The sequence below is a fragment of the Phoxinus phoxinus genome (assembly GCF_949152265.1).
Source record: "Phoxinus phoxinus genome assembly, chromosome: 25".
In the NCBI taxonomy this organism is placed as follows: Eukaryota; Metazoa; Chordata; class Actinopteri; order Cypriniformes; family Leuciscidae; genus Phoxinus; species Phoxinus phoxinus.
Window position 1 is genome coordinate 25,445,797 of NC_136900.1, and position 20,365 is coordinate 25,466,161.

Consider the following 20,365-nt stretch of genomic DNA (forward strand, 5'->3'; position numbering starts at 1 on the left):
AGTGTGTAATTCAGCAGCTCTTCTGTCTGAGGAATAATCTGATTTCATCTGAAGAGAAACACTGACATCTGCTGCTGAGACTCACACAATACACACGTTCAAGCATCATCTACAAGTAATCATTGGATCATAGTTCAAGGGCTTTTGAGTTCACAGAAAATGCCACACATGTGTTTAGGCAACAATTTCAGTGACTATTGATGGACCCAAAATGTTGACGGTCCTGTATCTGGTTTACAGACCCGATATCAGTTAACTTCAGGTCATTTTAGGTGTTTTTATTAATTTATTTTAAGTTTAACTGTATATTTGGTTTGCAACAGTTACACATATAGCAATGAAGAGAAAAATGATGCCTCAGGTTAAAATTAAAGAGCATATACTATATATATTGAGAATTTATCTGTTACTATAAAGGCTCTACAAATATCAGAACTGAGCTGCAGAAAAAGTGAGACACAAGAAAAAAAATGTATGTGATGAATTTAATGGTTCGGGCCAGAATAGATGACAGTAAAACTGTTCAAAATGACTTGTGATTTAAACTAAGGTTAGATTAAAGTCCCTCCATCATGCATTATGTGATAATTTCTAGAATTACGAACAGGCAATTCTGACAAACACCATCCAAGTGTGGTAACAGATCAGACCAGTTATATTTCTAAAGTCTTAAGATCAAAGTCATATAAAGTCTCAACAGTTATCACAAAAGGCAAAGCACATGTGTAAATTTTTGAAGCAAGAGTACAAAACTAAAACTAACTCTACAGTGCTATATCTGTTTGACATACATGTGTGGATTACATTGTAAATACAAAATTGTTAATTTGAGCATTTATATTCTGAAAAGTTGAATTGTGATTAACTAAACTCAGTTTTGCTTGAGTGAGCGCAACTCATCTGGGAATATTAAACATCTAATCGGATGAGCACAGAATAGTAAAATCAGGCTGAGAGAGGTACAAAACAAACCAGCACTGCTGGTAAAATAAGCAAGATAAATCCCAATTGTTGTACGTTTATATTTTACATGTTGTGTCTGTTAATACTGTGAACATTTATCTCAAACATATTTGAAAAGGTATTATCATACACAGAGACTTAGAGTTGTATAGTAAGTTATTTCTGCTGAGATCTGGGTGTTGACGCTTGCTTTTCCTGTAAATAAATCTGTTCTTGACATCCCTTTAAAACAGCCAACAGCAGCAGAATGATGCCACATGAATAATGCTCCAGTACATGTGGAAGTTGCTTCACTCCTGAGTCTCTAAAGTAATTCTCACTCAGGTCCAGCTCTCTCAGGTGAGTCGGGTTTGATCTCAGAGCTGAAGATCATCTCACAACCTCCATCCCTGACACGACAAGATCTCAACCTGTTAGTGTCTGAGAAACAGATGAAGCCTTTCAGTCAGAATACAGTGAGAATCAGATCATCAGACAATCAAATAAAGATGTACAGTTACAGTATCCAAGCAAGTCTGTCTATGTGGTTTATTTCTTCCCATTTGCTATTAAATATATACATATTTTACATGTTCAGTCCTGTTTATATTTATTATACTTTATTCCGGGATTATACTTTATTACAACATTTACTCTACACGTATGAATATGGACACTTGTGAACAACAATCAACAAGCACATTTATTATGTATGCGTGTTCAGTGGGAATCACAGCCATGTTAAATGTTTAGTACTCTTCATTTGAATAATCCAATACTGATGTAGGCCCATGCAGCATTTCTTAAGACATTAATCTAATTTAATATTGTAATATAAATGTTACATTTCAGTTACATTTGTATCTTTTACATGAACAAAAATACAAACACATGCAAAAGCACATGATTTTTACGATCTTGCATAATATTTTTATTTAACCAAATAAGTTTTGGTAGTGCAGCTTTAAGCACAATTTAGGTATGATTTGACTATTGTAGGGTTAATTATTGGTAATCTACACCTTATAGAACACTTTATCATAAATACACTGTAAAAAGCTGGTAACAGGGGGGACTGAATCACAGAGCTGATCTCAGAACAGCACAGCTACAGAAAATCAGACACAATTACAAACCAAGAAAAGAGTCTGTGTGGTGAAGAATGTGTGTCAACATGCATGGATTCACAATAGCAGAATTAGAAACGTACCCCAGTTTCTCCAGTTTATACCGAGGATCTTCCAGTAGAGCTGAAAGCTGCTTTATTCCTGAATCTGTAATTACATTCTCACTCAGGTCCAGCTCTCTCAGATGAGACGGGTTTGATCTCAGAGCTGAACTCAGATCAGCACAACCTCGGTTACTGATATAACAAGATCTTATCCTGTGAGTGTGAAGAAACCACATTAAATACTGATGTCAAGAAAAATTTATGGGAAAAACTACTATAACTAAAGATTATAGTAATTCCAGTCTTTACTGAAACAAATATATTAAATAAAGCCAGTGGCACTCACTCCAGTTTCTCCAGTTTACACTGAGGATGTTTCAGTAGATCTGAAAGCTGCTTTATTCCTGAATCTGTAATGTTATTCTTACTCAGGTCCAGTTCTCTCAGATGAGATGGGTTTGATCTCAGAGCTGATCTCAGATCAGCACAACCTCCATCACTGATATAACAAGATCTTATCCTGTGAGTGTGAAGAAACCACATTAAATACTGATATCTAGAAAAATGTATGGGAAAAATTACTATAACTAAAGATTATAGTACTTCCAAGTATTTACTGAAACAAATATATTAAATAAAGCCAGTGGCACTCACTCCAGTTTCTCCAGTTTACACTGAGGATGTTTCAGTAGATCTGAAAGCTGCTTTATTCCTAAATCTGTAATGTTATTCTTACTCAGGTCCAGCTCTCTCAGATGAGACGGGTTTGATCTCAGAGCTGAACTCAGATCAGCACAACCTTCGTCTTTAATTTGACAAGATCTCAACCTGTGAAACAAGGTCCAAGACACAGGGAGACGAGCAGAAGATCAAAACCAACACACAGGGAACCAGGATAACGCTCAGTATTGCAGTGACTCTAAACAAGACTTCGCAATTAATGACTGAGTGAACTAGTCTGGCTAACGCCAGACCCAATTCTCGTTGAGACTTGGGTCTGGGAACCACATGTGCATTTTCTCGTATTTGAGGCGTGGTTTACGAATGCCCGGCGCCGTTTATTGGGTGCTAAGAATGTCTATCAAATGCGCCTGTATGCTCATAGCCAATCGTTTCCATTATACCAGATGACGTATGTAGAGCGACAGAAATTAGACAAGGAAGAAGACGATGGGTAAGATATTTTTGTGTAAACAATGACGTTCAGCGACTATTGCCGTTTGTGCAAGATAAACATGAGGGTCGAAGGTATATATGGATATAAACAAACTGCTTAGTTGTGTCGCATAGATGTCGTCATCGTCTTGCTGCTCCCTCCCCGTTCTGTGATTGGTTCCCTAGATGAGGCGAAAATCTGGTCCATGGTATCCAGACTGCCTTTCAGCATGAATAAAATCATGCTGCGCAAAGGCAGTATGGGGAAACCCAGGCTATGAGTGAACAGGGTTTAAATAGGCAAATATTAATGAGGTGGCAGTAATCAGAACATGAGTCCAGGCAGTGTGTTATGGGAAGTGTAGTTCTTGATGGGAAAGCACTACAGGAGCACACTAGCAGCACTACACCTCTGGTTATCCTAGGCACTCACTGTAACAGTGTAACACTTCCAGACTTTACTAAAACCAATATATCAAATAAAGCCAATACCACTCACCCCAGTTTCTCCAGGTTACACTGACGATGATCTGCCAGTAGATATGAAAGACACTTCACTCCTGAATCTTTAATGTTATTCTCACTCAGGTCCAGCTCTCTCAGAGACAGAGCTGAACTCAGATAAGGCCAAACTTCATCACGGACACGACAAGATCTCAACCTGTGTGTGTGAGAAGAGCATGTGTTAACCCTCTGGGGCCTAAGGTGTTTTTGGGGTCCTTGAGATGTTTTGACATGCCCTGATATTTGTATTTTTTTCAGTTGCTTATAAACATATGAATGGCAAAGGTGTAATTACACTATTTTATTTATGCGTGGTTATTCGAAAAACTCAAACTTAAATTTTCTGATATAAGACCACATACGACCAACTTCACATATTCCCACAATACTTTTGACTAATGGATGTTGTCGCGTAGAGTTTTTACTTCAAAATGATCTGAAAATCATCCGGGCTAATCGTTCACATTAAACAAAAAAACGAGCAAAACGCGCCCGCACGTTTGCCGACCCCAGAGGGTTAATATCCTGTGAGAATCAAGATTCAAGTAATTATTAAGCTCTAATCTACAACAATGAGAATCAGGAAAGTTGGTTTAAGTTCACCTGAAACAAACTGTTAATCAGATCCATCATTAAAACTCTTGTCTATGTTGACATGTTGCTTTGATATAATGAACCATCTGAATAAATCTCTGTACTTCATGAATTTAGGGGTCAGCAACTTTGTGCCCTTTTTGTTTTTTCTAGTTAATCGCTGGACACACACATTCTTCCTGCCTTATATCACACATACACATTTATAATTATATAAATATATTGTACATATTGCAACTATTTTTAAAGGTTCAAGTGCAATAGAAAAATCAACTAAATCTCAAACTTGCTTCTTTAATTAGTAACCCAAGACTGACTGTTTATTATTTCTGAAGCAATTTTTTATGAAATGTAAGTTAAGTTAATTTTAAAAACAGTTAGGGTTATGGCAGGGTTGGTAGCCATGGTAGCGAGGGAGAGTGACAGTCGCCCAGCCAATCATTTCATTCGTTCCGAATGGAAATAAGTAGCAGTGTTTATTGCAGCCCTGAGAGGACTACAGGCACTCGATTTTTATACTCTCTTTTTCAGAGTACTTTCATTTTAATTATGTATTGGTATATAAAGACAGTTTAAACAAATTTGGGATTTTTTTTTTTTTTAGACAAATCCTGCCTACCCTACCTTTAAGTTAGGCTGTGTGTCTATGAGAAAAGATTAACTCGAAATGTATATCTAAATGAATACAGTGCAGTTCTCTCGATATTACTCATATGCCAGTGATTAACCCTGTGGGTGCTGATATTGGCATGTGTGCCACAGGCTGCCGACCCCTGCTCTAAAATAAACACATTGTTGATTCCATCTAGACCAGAAAGGATCTTAATTACCCAACTCACTTCAGTTTCTGTAGTTTACACTGAGAATGTTTCAGTAGAGTTGAAATCTTTTCCACTCCTGAATATGTAATGTTATTCTCACTCAGGTCCAGCTCTCTCAGAGACAGGTTTGATATCAGAGCTGAACTCAGAACAGCACAACCTCCGTCACTGACATCACAAGATCTCAACCTATGGGTGAAGAAAGGGGGACAAATGTTTTTCCATCTTCATGTGTATCTGACAAAAAATAAACTTTCAACAACCTACTTGAGCACAACTAACCGGTTCACTTGGTCTTCATTCAAACAAATATATAAAATAAAGCCAGTGACACTCACCCCAGTTTCTCCAGTTTACACTGAGGATCTGCCAGTAGAGCTGAAAGCATCTTCACTCCCAATTCAGTAATGTTATTCTCACTCAGGTCCAGCTCTCTCAGATGAGCCGGGTTTAATCTCAGAGCTGAACTCAGAACAGCACAACCTCTGTCACGGATATGAAAAGATCTCAACCTGTTTTCAATGAATAAAGTGATAATACAATGACAACTCACTCAGAGACAAAGTGTGTGTGTGCTTAGACTGCCAAGATATAATAAATTACACAATATAGTATCCACGTTCAAATTGGTAACACCGGTTTTAGTGCTGGTTGGACGCTAGCTGGTGCTATGAAAAAAAAAAAAAAGTTCATTTCAAACCAAAAATAAAGGAAACATGAGCAGTGAGGTGTCAAAGTAGTGCCTGTGTGGAAATATCAATGAACTGCTCGTGTCTCTACTTGTGTTCTTAAACCAAATCAGCAGTTAAATCATAAACAGCTGTTATATAAGACAAACAAAGAGAAAATTAAACCAGCACTTGTTTATTATTGATTTGTGTTTGTCTGACTTTGTTTTTTGTTTTTACCTGTAAACCGAAAACTGTAAGTTGGCAGCCAATCACAGAGAGGTGCAGGTAGTGGAAATATAAATAAATCATCATGGCACCTTGGAAAAAGACCCTGCATGCCAATTTTCAAGTCAATTGAACTAATGGTTGCATAATTATAGCGTTTTTATGTATTTTTTTTCCGACTACAGCGCCACCAAGTGGTGAATCGCCAATTTCTTTTTTTTGCATGACCACAGAATGAGCGCTTACATAAGTATAACAAGTTTGGTGAATATATCTCATTGCGTTCAAGAGTTCTAGCCATTTTAGTGAAAGTGGCCCTGCCTAATTCAAAAGTTTTAACGTCCCATCGAGAGCGTGAATCACATAACTTTTTTCCATGAAGGTCTCTAGATGGTGCATGCTGAGTTTTGAGTGAATCAGACAAACGGCCTATGAGGAGTTCGAAAAAGTATATTTTTCAGAAAATCCAAGATGGCAGAAAAAAAATTGCATAATGGAAATGAATTCAGATAAATATTTTTTTTATATCTCCTGACCACTAGGTGGCACTGTGCCAAAACTGGGCCGGTCGCCTCAGTTCATGGTTGTTATAACACACACCAAGTTTGGTCAGAATACACTAAAGCGTTGCTTAGATAAACCTTCACGTTTATTTTGGCGTGCTCGTCATCAAATTATTTTGCAAGTTATCCGAGAACGGTTTGCCAAATTAACTTGAATTTCATTATATCTGTGTGCCAAATTTCATTACTTTGCCGCAAGCAGTTCGATGGGCTGCCATAGACTCGCAGAGCGGAAGAAGAAGAGACAGAAGAAGAATAAGAATGCCAACGGATCAAATTAGTACATACGCATCTGCTTGGCCCACAATTACAATAGGGTTTCAGCATTTCATCCTTGAACCCCTAAAAATACATTGAACAGTGATAGATTGTGTTACTTTGTATTAACAAATGTGCACAAGATAACTCACCCCAGTTTCTGTAGTTTACACTGAGGATGTGCCAGTAGTTCTGAAAGCTGCATCACTCCTGAATCTGTAATGTTATTCCCACTCAGGTCCAGCTCTCTCAGAGACAGGTTTGATCTCAGAGCTGATCTCAGATCAGCACAACCTCCGTCACTGATACCACAAGATCTCAACCTGTGAGTGTGAGGAATAAAAATATAGTGAAGTCAGAATACAATGAGAATCTGGTAATTATTAAAAACAATTGTTTTTCCTAAATATGAAATGGTCAATTTCAGACCTATGAATTATGAAGAAACTAAAAACAGCTGTTTCAAACATTAGTAATAATTCATTGTTACTGCTATAATTATTTTTAACGTATTTGTTCTGAATTTTCTGATTTGAATGGTAAGGTGTTTTGACTGTAAAAATAAATATGCAGATTTACACTCTCAGCCAAGTTTCCAGCAGTCTGCCATCCGCTCCAGTGGAATTAAACAAAAATGCAAACAAATATATCCAATATTCCTAAAATACTCTGCCAAAAAACAAATGTCCTCTCACTTTCAACTGCTTTTAATTCCAGCAAATTTCTTATTATGTGTAAATATTTGAATGAACATTCAACAACTGAGACATAAATGGAAACATTAACAGAAATGGAGTAACGAGTCCCTGAAGAGAGCGAGGGTCGATATCAAAAGCAGCAGTCCATCAGTATGTGGTGTTTCCACCAGCTGTACTAAAAGTATATTTTCCATCTTCTCATCTTTATATATATATATATCATCTACATGGACTGTGGATTTGTGGAAAGTTTCATGACATTTCCCCCTTTAAACCAGTATATAATTTCATACTAGTATCATCCCTTATACCAAGTATAACTTGTACTACATTATACCATGGCAAGCTTAGTGACCCACTCACAACCACTGTCCCACCACTATTTACTCTTTTGTAAAACTAATACAACAAAAGTATTCCTTGTGAAACATTCATGACCAAAAACATTACCACTCACCCCAGTTTCTCCAGTTTACACTGAGGATGTTCCAGTAGAGCTGAAAGCTGTTTCATTTCTGAATCTGTAATGTTATTCTCACTCAGGTCCAGCTCTCTCAGAAGAGACGGGTTTGATATCAGAGCTGATCTCAGAACAGCACAACCTCCGTCACTGAAACCACAAGATCTCAACCTGTGAGTGTGAAGAAAACATATTAAAGGGTACCTATTATGGAATTTTGAAATTTACCTTTCATGTAGTGTGTAACAGATCTGAGTGAACAAAAACATCCTGCAAAGTTTGAAATATGAAAGTGCACCGTATATAAAGTTATTGTCTTTCAAAAGTAAGAGTCGACTCAGTCATTTTTATGAATCGTTAGAAGACCGAAGCTTTTTCTGTCACTAGATGACGTCAACGTGAAGTTATTTGAATACGATACGCCCACTTATTGCTCTCCAGAGGGAAACATCATGGCGACGAGACGCTGTTCTGAACTGAAGACTAAGTGGCTAGAATTCATATATACAACTATACCACAGAAGTGTAGTCCGAGCCTTGTGCTTTGTTCGCGCCATTTTGAAGACGATTGCTTTTTAAATGCAATCAAACTTGGATTCGCGAGCCGGCTGATATTGAAGGAAGGTTCAGTTCCAAGTGTATTTGCATCAGCTTCCTCCTCCGTATCACAACCTGTAAGTGTTATTAATAATTGTTGCTTTTATGTTTTATGTAGCATGCTTAATTATTTTGTTTGTTGTGTAAGCACCGTTTAGCTTCTAGGTCTTCAATGACAATTGTATTGAGATATGTGAAGTGTTTGTCGTTGTTTTCAGAGTTGTCTTAAAGAATAGAGTAATACCTCGTAGTAACGTAACTGCATTTTTTTGTTGTTGTTTTTTTTGTAAAAACGTTATGTTCATGCATCGGGCTAACGCAAACAAAGACTGATTGTGCTTTTACAATATGAACTCTGGGCTATGCTCGCTAACATAACATTAAATTCTTTATCTTATTTTTAATTTTTTACCACAAACTACAAAGCAGTGGACTATAATCATTATAACACAATTTAATTGATAAAAGCATCATTGTACTCCGTTTTAAACAATAAGTATTATCTCTGTAAACACTGCTGGGTCATCTGACCAATCAACGCAGATTAGCGTCGCGCAAAGGAGGGGTTTGGAAAATGAATCGTTGAACGAATCATTTGGGAGTCGGTGAGCAAATCAGGTAAAAATAAATGCATATTATACGACAACAAAAGTGTTTTTTGTCATTGCATGCATGTAAAACTGTTGTTGGGGACTCCCTAAACAACATTAGGAACATTTTAAATGTCATAATAGGTGCCCTTTAAATACAAATGCCTACAAAGGTATAAGACAAATTACCTGTTAACAAGAGCTCAGATCAACACAAGCTTTGACACCAATTCCACACTCATATATCCTGCATTCAGGTATTAACAAAAATGTATTCCCCCAAAATAGGCATCCCTACACTTATACAGGGCTGGAAATAAATGAGTTGAGGAGGGACGGCGATCCGGGGGACGGTTGCATGCATTCCGGTGTTTTGTGAATGGCCGGAATATCATGCAACCAATGCTTTTCTATCGTCTCGATCCACTCATCCTGACAGAACCTTCGACTGACAAGAGTTACGCCAGCTCAATCACTAGAGGCTGACTTTACAGATGAAAATCTGAACGGATACCAGATGCATATTATAGGCTTTTCATGGCTGATAGAACTAAATAACAGCAATGTTTAAACACTGAATTAAAACTTTTACTGCTGGGCTACAGTATATAATCAATCAATGTTAAACATTTAGACAGTTAAAGGAAAGTTATTATTTTTATGCATTACATACATACACAGCTCATATGCATTTACAATACTCACTCATGTTCTCCAGATGTTTTGACCACTGGTCGAAGCTTTAGTTCCTCTGATTGATGATCTTTAATCTCATCCCGCTTCTCTTCTGAGTTCAGCAACACACTCATCAGAGCTGAAGACGGATCAGGAGAGAGTCTGAGTCCAGATTTCAGCTGTGTCTTCATCTCCTGGATTAGATAACGGTCATCCAGCTCTTTCACACAGTCGAACAGGAGACTGCATTCGGCTGCATTTTCTGAAGAGGAATTCATGATCATTGTTTTGATGTGTTGAATTATTTCTTGACTGGATGAAGAGCTTCTTCCCTGTGTCAGGAGGCCTTTTAAAGCAGTCTGACTGGACTCCAGTCTGAACCCCAGTAAGAAGCAGAAGAAGAGATCCATCTGTTTCTTTAAAGCGATGTTCATCACTTTCTGGAGTGAATCATAGTGTGTGAAGCTCTGCTCTCCGAGCTCAAGGTTCAGACTGGAGAGATCTCGGAGCGGGAGTGGGTTTCCTCCATTAATGACATCAGTCGCATACAAAGCTGCCAGAAACTCCTGTGTTCTGGGACTCACGAAACAGAAGGACTTTCTTTTTTCATCTATCACTTTAATGATTGATGAGCTTGCTTTAACAAGTTCAGCACTGAGTTTATCCTCACAGAAGAGAGAGTTGCCGTTTACCAACAGGTCAAACGCTATTCTCCCCAGAGCGATGACGGTCTCTCTTCTCTCAGGAATCGGTTCGGTCTGAGCTAACAGGAGTTTGCTGTACATCTGAGTGAGAGTCTTGGGGAAATCTGACCCGCCTGTACTGAAGACTTCCTCTGGAATCGCTGCGATGATGCGGCAGTAATCTGGTGAATAACACATGCTGCTGATGCGTGGTGATTTCTGGATGTGACTGATGACTTTATTGGCCAGAATCGGATCACTGATGCTCTTTCTGAAATACTCTTCCTTCTGTTCATCATCGAAGCCCTGGATCTCTGTCACACGATCAATAAACCCTGCAGGAATCTGATTGGCTGCTGCCGGTCTGCTGGTGATCCAGATACGAGCGTTTGGAAGCAGATTTCCCATCACGAGGTTTGTCAGTAGATCAGAGACTGAGGCTGGTTTGATTGGATCTTCAATCTTCTTTGTGGTTTGGAAATCCAGAGGAACTTTAAACTCATTTAGTCCATCAAAGATCAGCATGATCCTGGACTCAGGATTCAGATGTTCAGTGTTTTCACAGCATCGCTGCAGAAGCTCCATGAAGCCACACTCCTTCACCGTCTCTCCGATGATGTTCAGCTTCTGGAAAGGGATCAGAAATATATATTTGATGTCATGGTTTGATTTCTCTTCAGCCCAGTCCAGGATGAACTTCTGAACGGTCACAGTTTTGCCAATGCCAGCTTCACCCTTCATCAAAACTGTCCTGATTTTTTGGCTTTCGAAAATGTTGTTGCTTATGATCTCTTTATAATTATTGAAGTGAGAATCTGGTTCCTCTGTGATGTGCCGCTCAATGAAGACATCATTCAGTAGTTGTCTTCGACCAGGTGATATTTCTTCATTCAGATACCGAAACTCCTCCATCAGTCTCAGTTTGAACGTCTCTGATACTACAGAGACACAAACACAGTTCAGCTACTTTCACCTCACATGCTTTTCATTTATCACATTTACGCCAATAACATTATCTAGTCTATATTAAGAACTTTTTCCCCTAGAGACTAGGGAACATAAAACACTCAACACTGAACTAGACGCCACTTCTGCTGGAATAGCATGGGACAGATGAGAGCAGCCAACATATTTAAAGGAATGATCCATGTTCAAAACTGTATTACCTTCTTCTGTGAAACATGAAGACATTTAGAAAAATTACAACAACAAAAATGCCTTGCAATGAAATTCATAGAGGTTTGATATTGTTTGGTTTCCAGTGCTCTTCAAAATATAATCTTTTGTGTTCTACAGAAGAAAGTAAGTCACACAGGTTTGGCATGGGTGAGTAAATGAAGCCAAGCTCTTTAAGGTTTACTGACAGTATTTGTGGCATAATGTGAAGCCACCACAAGACTTAAACACCCTAGGCTATGTGTCAACATAGTGCCATAGACCTAGTCTGTGCAAAGTGATATCCAATCTATCAACTAATGTAATGCAATCTAACCCACTGGAATTAAGTCTGTAACATAAGTTTATTAACCTAAAATGGTAGTATCACCCCAAAAACGACATTATGAAAAAGAGGCACATACACTGAAAAGATGGTTGAGGTCCTGGAGACCAACAACTCTCGGCGGTAGTAGAAGGGATCGAGTGACCCTCTCCTTTAAAGTCAATGCCTGCAAAACACACACACATACAACTGTTGTTCTTATTCACAGACCACCACAATTCAACAAAGTGTTTACATTTTATTTTATTTTATAAATAAAGATGGGCAGGAAAAATATGTGACTCACCAGTAATCAAACTGCCCTTTCCCTGGAGGAAATATTTGATAATAATTAACAACCAAAATAAGAAGTTACCGATTACTCATTCACATCAAGCTTCTCATGTATTTTTTCTTCAGCTGATAAATGATCATCATACCTCTGTGACAACTTCAGTGACATCACTGTACATGGTGTAGTTGAGTTTCCCCAGCGCTGCACATCTGATCTCATATACAGCTCCTTCTGTCAGATCAGTCAGAGTAACTGAGAGTTGATCCTTCAGCACAGGTTTAGATGACCAGAATGAGCACTGCTTCTGTTTATACAGTAATCTGAGCTCCACTGTTTCAGGACATGATGGAGGAACCTTCAGAACCACACTATTATCTTTGACCTCTTCACTGATTGGACAGGCTGGTTTGGATGGAGGAATAAAGCAAACAGCTTCATCACATTCACTTTCATACAGCAGAATGCAGGAACCTGGATTATTCTTCATTTCCTTTGAGGACACAAAGAACTTGGCTTGTTTACGCTCTTTTGAACCAATCAAGTTCTTAAATATCTTCAAGTTGCTCCTCAGTGTCTGTAGGATCTCAGGAGTGAGCCAAGACTTCTGCTCTGGATCAGGGCTGTTCTCATTTTTTCCTTTTGTTAAAGGACTCAGATGGGCCTTTTGTTGAAGAAGCAGCATGTCTGACCAGTTCAGTGATGTGAATGTGTAGCAGACCATATTTCCAACTCCCAAAAACATCGAAATCAGATCCATGTTGTCTTCTACCTGTGCATTTCCCAGCTGTCTGAGCATCATTTTAATGACATCAGACTCTCTTTCTCTCGCTTTCAACCATTCTGCAAGGTCACTTTCACTGAATGGAGATTCATTATGTTCTTGTAGAAGATCATTCAGGTCAGTTTCCTTCATCACGTCTCCACGGATGATTGGCAGCAGAGAGCCGAGTTTCTTCATGAGTCTCAGTTTGTACATGTAGCAGTTTTGCTTCATTTGCAGGATTTTAGCATGAAATGCAGCAAAAGTCGAGGCAGGCGAGTCTTTCAGAAGATCATTGCATTTCATCTCAATTGTATTTAAACTCTCAATAACGGATTCAATCGCCATGATTAGATCCATGCTGATGTCCTTCTGTTTGGAAGCTTTTGAGAGAAGTTTGTCCAGGGGAAAAAGCCAAACTCTCAGAGGAACCGCCAGCTCTTTCTTTTCTCCCAGCAGGTTTGGAAGATCAGTGAAAACCTTCAACGCATCTTCAAAAGAGGTCGGGTTAGACGGCAACTGGACGTCACCATAAAATGTGCATGTGAATTTTTGGACTGCGTTCTTCTGAGTGTCATTCATCTTCAGATTGGCGTTTGCATCTACTGAAATTAATTTGAGCTTCTCAAAGGCCACTTTTGCTTCTCCTTCTACTGTCTTTATTTCCTCATCTGATGAAACTTCTCTATCAAACACAAAGCAGGCGTCTGCTCCATACAGCACTGCGGTCACCACGTGTGTCGCTGCGTCATTATCAAACACCTCGTGATGAACTATATTTTCAGGGGCCAAGTTGTTCATGCTCAGTTCTTCAAACCTGCTGGTTGAATGATAATGTAGCGTCAGTCTCTGCTGCTTGAAAGACTTCTTGGTGTCGTTGAGATATTTGGCTGCTCCAGTGACATTGACGAGTCCACCTAAAACACTCAGTTTCAGAGAGCCGTCAATGTTCAGTAAGGCTGATTTCTCCTGAATGGAGTCTGAAGCTGTGACTTTGAAATCTGTGTTAATTTGGGGACGGACTCGAAGACTCTGCTGTAGCTTTTCTTCATCCCACAGTGTGATTCCTGCAAAAGTATAAAGTGTTTAATACAGTCGAGTCAATATTTATGTCTATAAACACAATATTGATTAAATGATTCCACTGTAAGGCTATGTGTATCTGTTGTGTAAATTTTTTTTTTTTTAAATCGAAGTGTGCTTATATGGTACATGCTTATTAGGGTCACTTTCCCTACCAATAGACACTGGAGAATGCATGATCAATCTCCTTTGAAATAAGGAGACACCCCTTGTTAGAGGGTCAGTATGTAGAGTGCCTTGCTCTCTACAGCCCATCTAGCAGTATTGTCTAGTGATGGGCTTTCAGCCTCCTGGATGAACTGTTTTTTGTGCCGAGCCGGTGTAATGCTCCCCTCGTTTGAGAGGTTTAGTATAGCTGAGTGCTTCACTCCCTAGGGATAGTTAATGGTAGATCTTCTGGAGCCTCCTTTAACAACATAATTATATCAAGTAGTAGGACTTACTGTAGGCCTCCTTGATAAACTTACTCCAGTGAGTTGGTCAGTTCTTCCCTCGTTCTAGAGGCTAATCATGTAGAGTTCTCCTCTGCAAGTCAGAGCAGAGTTACTCCCCTCGCATGGAGGGTCTAAGTTTCTGCTTTCTAGTACTTGTGTCTCTGGAATCTGTTGTAAAGTGGTTACTGCCTGTTGCAATACCTCCTCATTGAAGGCCTCTGAATCCAGAGATTCTGCTTGGGCAGACAGGTTGTGGGGTCCCCAGGCTGGGATGGCAGGAGTCAGCCTCCCTGGTGAATCTAGGGGTTGATGCTTTAAATCCCCCTGAAGTGACAGACCAGGTCTCTATGCAAGCCTGGCCATATTCCAGGAATCTTCCAGTATTTAAATGATTCCAAGCCTTTGAGCTCTGCCCTTGGGCCGAGTCCTACCACTCGGCCCTGCAAGGACTTTAGTTAGCTTGGTCAGTGGCCGTAAGGAATAGTGTCACTGACAGCTTGCTGGTGCGTCCCTTTGAGGAGGTCAGGAAAGTCATATTTTTTTAGTGCTTAGTCACGGCCAATAGGGCATGCATTCCCCTCAGCATGGCGGAGTAGGTATTTGTTCCCCATAGATGTAGTGCGGGTTCCAATTCAAAGGGAACGTCTCGGGTAATAAATGTTCCCCTAAGAAGGGGAATGGGACACAGTTTCTCGCTGCCTTTCTTTCGGGCTGCCTGTCACGTCTCCTTCAGATGAAGAAGGGAATGACGAGTTCCTCGGGAGCCGTTTTATACTCACGGTCACACTGGTGGAGACGTCATAGGCGGTCACCGGCCAATACAATTGTAGCTTCAGACATCGGTCACGCTGAAGCGTTCCCCATAGTGTCTCGGTCCCCTTTTCAGGGAACATCTTTTACGTTTGTAACCCAAGATGTTTTGTGTACCTGGTATCAGAGCATCTTTCCTGCAGTCATACAGCATCCCCAGCTGGAAGGGTCTCCCTAGAGCCGCTGTTTCAATCACGTTCACTCCCACTGTAGCCATGCTAAACACACAAACACACACCAGTTATTGATCATGAACACTTATTTTGAGTCACTGACTTCCGGTATAAACAATGCTGCTGCAACATTAGGCATTCGAATTAAAAAATGATTTCTACATTTCAGTTGCTGGATTGGAATTGAGGTGGCAAACGGGAGGCAGAATTCCCATTCTAGCTTTAATTTAAAGGTCCCATGACATGAAAATTTCACTTTCTGAGTTTTTTAAACATTAATATGAGTTCTCCTAGCCTGTATATGGTCCCCAAGTTTCTAGAAATTTCAATCGGTGTAAATCGAGCTTTTGCTATCTTTCTCTGCCTTTGAGCTCAATCGGGCTGATCTTGAATCTCCTCCGTATGACGTCATAAGGAGGAATGTTACCTCCCATTTCTCTGCTTTTCCCACCCAGAGAATATTTCCCGTCCATGAGAAAATGAGCTAGAAAGTAGGAACGCGTGCGCGCGGTTTTAGTTTGTCCACGGGAGATATCATGGCTTTTGAGCGAGCGAAGCATAATAATTGCTCAATAATTGGATGTAGGCCTACAAATGAAACCCGAAGAGTTTTTTTAGTTCCTTCATCCAAGCCCCAGAAGAACCAGTGGATTCATTTCATTTTCTCTGGAAATGCGCCGACACAACTCCCCAAAGTTTTGCATGTCTGCGGCACACATTTCACCCACGACTGTTTCCTCAACTTGGGTCATAGAGGTGGCTTCGACGAACGTCTGAAAATACATCGATCGAGCCGAGCGACACTTTCTGATGTGTAATTGTTCAAGTTCAGACAGGTAATCTTTCTCTCAAATCGTTCAATACTGTTTATACATCAGTAAGTCAAGCCAGTGACTAAAATATCAACTTCACATCGTTTCTTTTAGTAGGATGAAAATAATCTTATTTAAATTGTGAATAAATTATATACAGAAAGCGATCAAAGAACAATCTTTCCACACAGCGCGATCGAGTTTATCTGGACACTTGCCAAACTCGTTATGAAATCAATGACGCACGTTACACTGCACATGAAGCTCTTACTGTATTTACATCCTCGTGTTTGCATTGGGGAAAGCAGAGAGAGTGCAGAAACTGCGTTGCCATGATAAGATCTTCATTATCGGGATCAACAACAGACTGTCATCTGCGCAATGCTCATCACGGCAACATTTTATGTGATGGGAATAGATCTAAAAAACTTCTGACGATTCGTTAATCTCGATAGCTGTAATAGTAAACACGTATAATAGCTGTAGTAGTAAAAGTATTCGAGAGAGTTTCACATGTAATAAGTAGCTGTTTTATATGCAAGCATGTCAGCCAATCACAGCAGTGGGCGGTTACACCGAATCTCACACAGACACGCCCCTTCAAACAGAGCGTGCAAATCAGAGGCTAAAACTGGGCTAGGAAAAATGCCTTTTATTTCTAAATTATGACTATTTTTGATCTAAAAAACAAGCTAACATTATAAGGGCAACCCAGGAAACATTAGGCTATAAAATAATAAAATAACCACATGTCATGGGACCTTTAAGGATGCAGAATCACAATAAACTGAAATTAAAAGAATTTCATAAAACTAAAGTAAGTGTACGTAAAAAAAAAAAATAGAAACATGTCAAGACAAAGTTTGAAGAAAGGATTAATAAAGGCTTGTTTGAAAGTAAACAGAAGTATAAATACATAAAGTTTAAACATTTTTAAGGCTTTACAGAAAGAAGTGTTTGGTTGGCCTTTGACTAAAGGCGCCTTATTCTTCTGATTCACAAGATGCACAAAAACTTGCCGCAACACTTTCCTAAACATCCGCTTTTCAAGATGCACAAAAAGTTGTAGATTTAAGTAGCAAATGAGAATCTATAAATTAAAATTGAGACAAAGGTCTTAATGGTTTTCAGTTTTATTCAAGGTAATTAAATCATTATATTTTGGGGCAAAAGCACAATAATTAACATGATAATAAATATCTGACAGATTTTTCCAGTTGTTGACATGCCATGGTTAGATTCAGATGGGAAATATCATATATTAAGTTGGGTGTCCACCTTAGAGATAATACCCATATTTATAATGAATGAAACAATCATATTTATAAATATTATATTAATCATATCATATAATTAAAATATAATGTATTGTTACTACTGTAAATCTATATTAAATTATTGTGGGATCTCATTAAATGCTTTCAGAATGTTTACTTTTTAAAATATATTGTTATTAACATATTTTAATGACTGTATATTTATTGAACAATCATATATTTTACATATCCCCCCAAAAAAATGAGAATAGTAAAAACTATGCTAAAGTGATTGTTTTGAACAAATATTAACTTGGACATCATTAAAACACACATGATTTTGTCTAAAGTATTTGTAATAGGCTGTGTGTGTATTTCGCCTCAGGCTGTTTTCCCCTGTGTGTGTCTGTGGGATAAAAGACAAGCCTCGACACCTCATACATTTATAAAAAAATGTAACAAAATGAAACCCCGATTTATTTTAACACAATCTCTTGCTCCATCAATGTTCAAAACAAACATATTTTGTTCTGCATTTGGGAATAGTAAAAAGCACTGTCTTAAGGCGTGCCTTTAGCCCCGTTGTACATTATATCAGCGAGGAATCTTTGAGCCAGTGTGTAATTCTCTCTGAAACTAAATCTTTCATAATGTCTGTTCGCTTACCCGTCGTCCTCTTCAGATCTTCCTCATCGGCAGATGTAGAACTAGATAGTTTACCTCGTGTCTGACGCCCTATTTCTTTTTTAAAGATAGTTTTATGATTTATTGGGGGACATTAGTTCACCTAAATCAGATTAACAAAGGTTAACAAATCGCATGTCCGTCTCTAAAGCCACATCTCCAAACACTTATTATTATTATTATTACGTACTTGAACTGTTTCCGTGATTTTTCTCTCCTCAGACTGTTTTACTTTCGTCTTTAACACGTAACGTAACAGCAGAAACAGAGGTGAAGTTTGACACTTTCTGCTTCCCGTAGTGACGCTCGCGCGGTTTATTTTTTTATTTTTTTTTATTAATCGCCGTCTAACTGGATTAGATGTATAATATCTGTAAATGTAAAGTCTATAATGATTAATGTCGAGTGCTGCTATAGGACAACAAACATTGAAAGCAGAAACTGATTAACAGTCCAGATTGAAAGAAATATTAATATTGATTGTCAGATGAATGTGAATATCTGAACATCTCCCCTGAACCAGACGGAGAGATTTCCCTGTGATGATGACGGTCTCGTGAATCATGATTGATTACGAGACACAGCTGATCCGAGTTGAGCATTTCTCTTTCTTCAATGAGGTTTGATCTCCTTCAATTAGAAGATCTGAAGGAGTTGCAGCTGGAAATGTGTGTTTGTACACTCTAAAAAATGCTGGGTTATTTTAACCCAATTTTGGGTCAAATATGGACAAACCCAAACGTTGGATCAAAAATTCAATTTAAAAATTTAACCCAACGGCTGGGTTAGTCCATATTTGACCCAAAAGTGGGTTAAAACAACCCAGCATTTTTTAGTGTATTGTATATTTGTGTGCGTGTGTGTGCGTGTGTGTGTGTGTGTGTGAGACGGTGTTTTCCTGAGCAACAGCTTCATCTGCTGGTCATCACGAGACCGTCATCATCACAGGGAAATCTCTCCGTCTGGTTCAGGGGAGATGTTCAGATATTCACATTCATCCTGACATTCAATATTAATATTTCATTCATAATCTGGACAGTTAATCAGTTTCTGCTTTCAATACGTTTGTTGTCCTATAGTGTGACCACATCATCTGGGAGAAATATACAGCAGTCCGCATGCATTGCCAGAGCGTGCAACTCACTAACCCTTTCAGCTGAAGTGCAGCTATTAGGAATGCACTGGTTCCCGAAGGCTTCTGGCCCACATACCGCTGAGTGCCGCTGCCCAACCTTTCAAGGAGGCATCCATTGAGACCAGTTGCCCCAGCCCAGAACCTTCCACCAGCGGAGGGCTTTCAGAAGTCTCCTTGAGACAGGTATCTTGGACATCAAATCTCTCTGTGGATAGTGGCCAGATCTCAGAGACACATAAAATGAGTCCTAGAGGGATTGTTGAACAGCTGGAGCCACGAGGCCTAGTTTCCTGAGGCAAGTTCTCCACTGAACTTTCTGACCGAACTGAAAAATGGAGAGACAGGCCATGAGAGATTGAGTTATCAGAGAAACTTCCATGATCAGAGAGTCCAGGGTCATCCTCGGAAACTGTCTGAGAAGGAATGAGCTGGCTTTTTTCTTTGTTCAGTTGGTGACTGTTCAGCTTGTCAATTATATTTTACTGTTATTGTAACTGCTGATCTGAGACACAAGATGGTGCCAAATACCGGCCATAACTTGTTTGTATAGAGTGAGGACATGATTCAGGAGAGCTGAAAGCTGCAGAAGTCTGTATACAGATGATTGTACTGATGTAACTGCATAGAACAAGAGTATATTTCCCCAGTATATATAAAAAGAAGGTATAAATGTATTGATATGCACCCCGATTGATTGCTACTCTACTATTACTAAAATCTACACAGTGTATGTTCTCACAAAATTGCGACAAACGTAAGATTGTTGCCTATTATAATAGTAGTATAAGTACATCTTAGTTCTGAAACTTAGTATATATATAAAAAAAAAAATCCTG

The 20,365-nt window shown here is 39.0% G+C and overlaps 1 protein-coding gene across 6 annotated transcripts; it reads right to left on the reverse strand.

Moving 5' to 3' along the window:
• Nucleotides 1-466: 466 nt before the first annotated feature.
• On the reverse strand, nt 467-18,915 carry LOC306993787 (uncharacterized protein). Of its 6 annotated transcripts, none has more exons than XM_079603856.1 (16): nt 18,585-18,915; nt 18,377-18,451; nt 15,587-15,687; nt 12,528-14,209; nt 12,395-12,416; nt 12,188-12,274; nt 9,955-11,545; nt 8,060-8,233; nt 7,057-7,227; nt 5,526-5,699; nt 5,206-5,376; nt 3,768-3,929; nt 2,768-2,941; nt 2,460-2,633; nt 2,153-2,326; nt 467-1,383 (listed from the first exon to the last, which is right to left on the reverse strand). In XM_079603856.1, the coding sequence occupies exons 3-16, from the start codon at nt 15,684-15,686 to the stop codon at nt 1,377-1,379; spliced, it is 4,863 nt and encodes a 1,620-aa protein (XP_079459982.1). In that variant the 5' UTR covers nt 15,687; nt 18,377-18,451; nt 18,585-18,915; the 3' UTR covers nt 467-1,376. The 6 variants fall into 6 exon arrangements, with proteins under 6 accessions (XP_079459982.1, XP_079459983.1, XP_079459984.1 ...); XM_079603857.1 differs by having other exon boundaries at nt 18,377-18,497; XM_079603859.1 differs by having other exon boundaries at nt 471-1,383; nt 8,060-8,212.
• Between the last annotated feature and the right edge of the window lie 1,450 nt (nt 18,916-20,365).

Coding starts and splice junctions, on each gene's coding strand:
- LOC306993787 (XM_079603856.1), bottom strand. CDS start 15,686: ATGGCTACAGTGGGAGTGAACGTGATTGAAACAGCGGCTCTAGGGAGA. Junction 8,234..9,954: donor AAAACATCTGGAGAACATGA/GTGAGTATTGTA, acceptor TCACACTCACAG/GTTGAGATCTTGTGGTTTCA. Junction 2,634..2,767: donor TGTAAACTGGAGAAACTGGA/GTGAGTGCCACT, acceptor TCACACTCACAG/GATAAGATCTTGTTATATCA.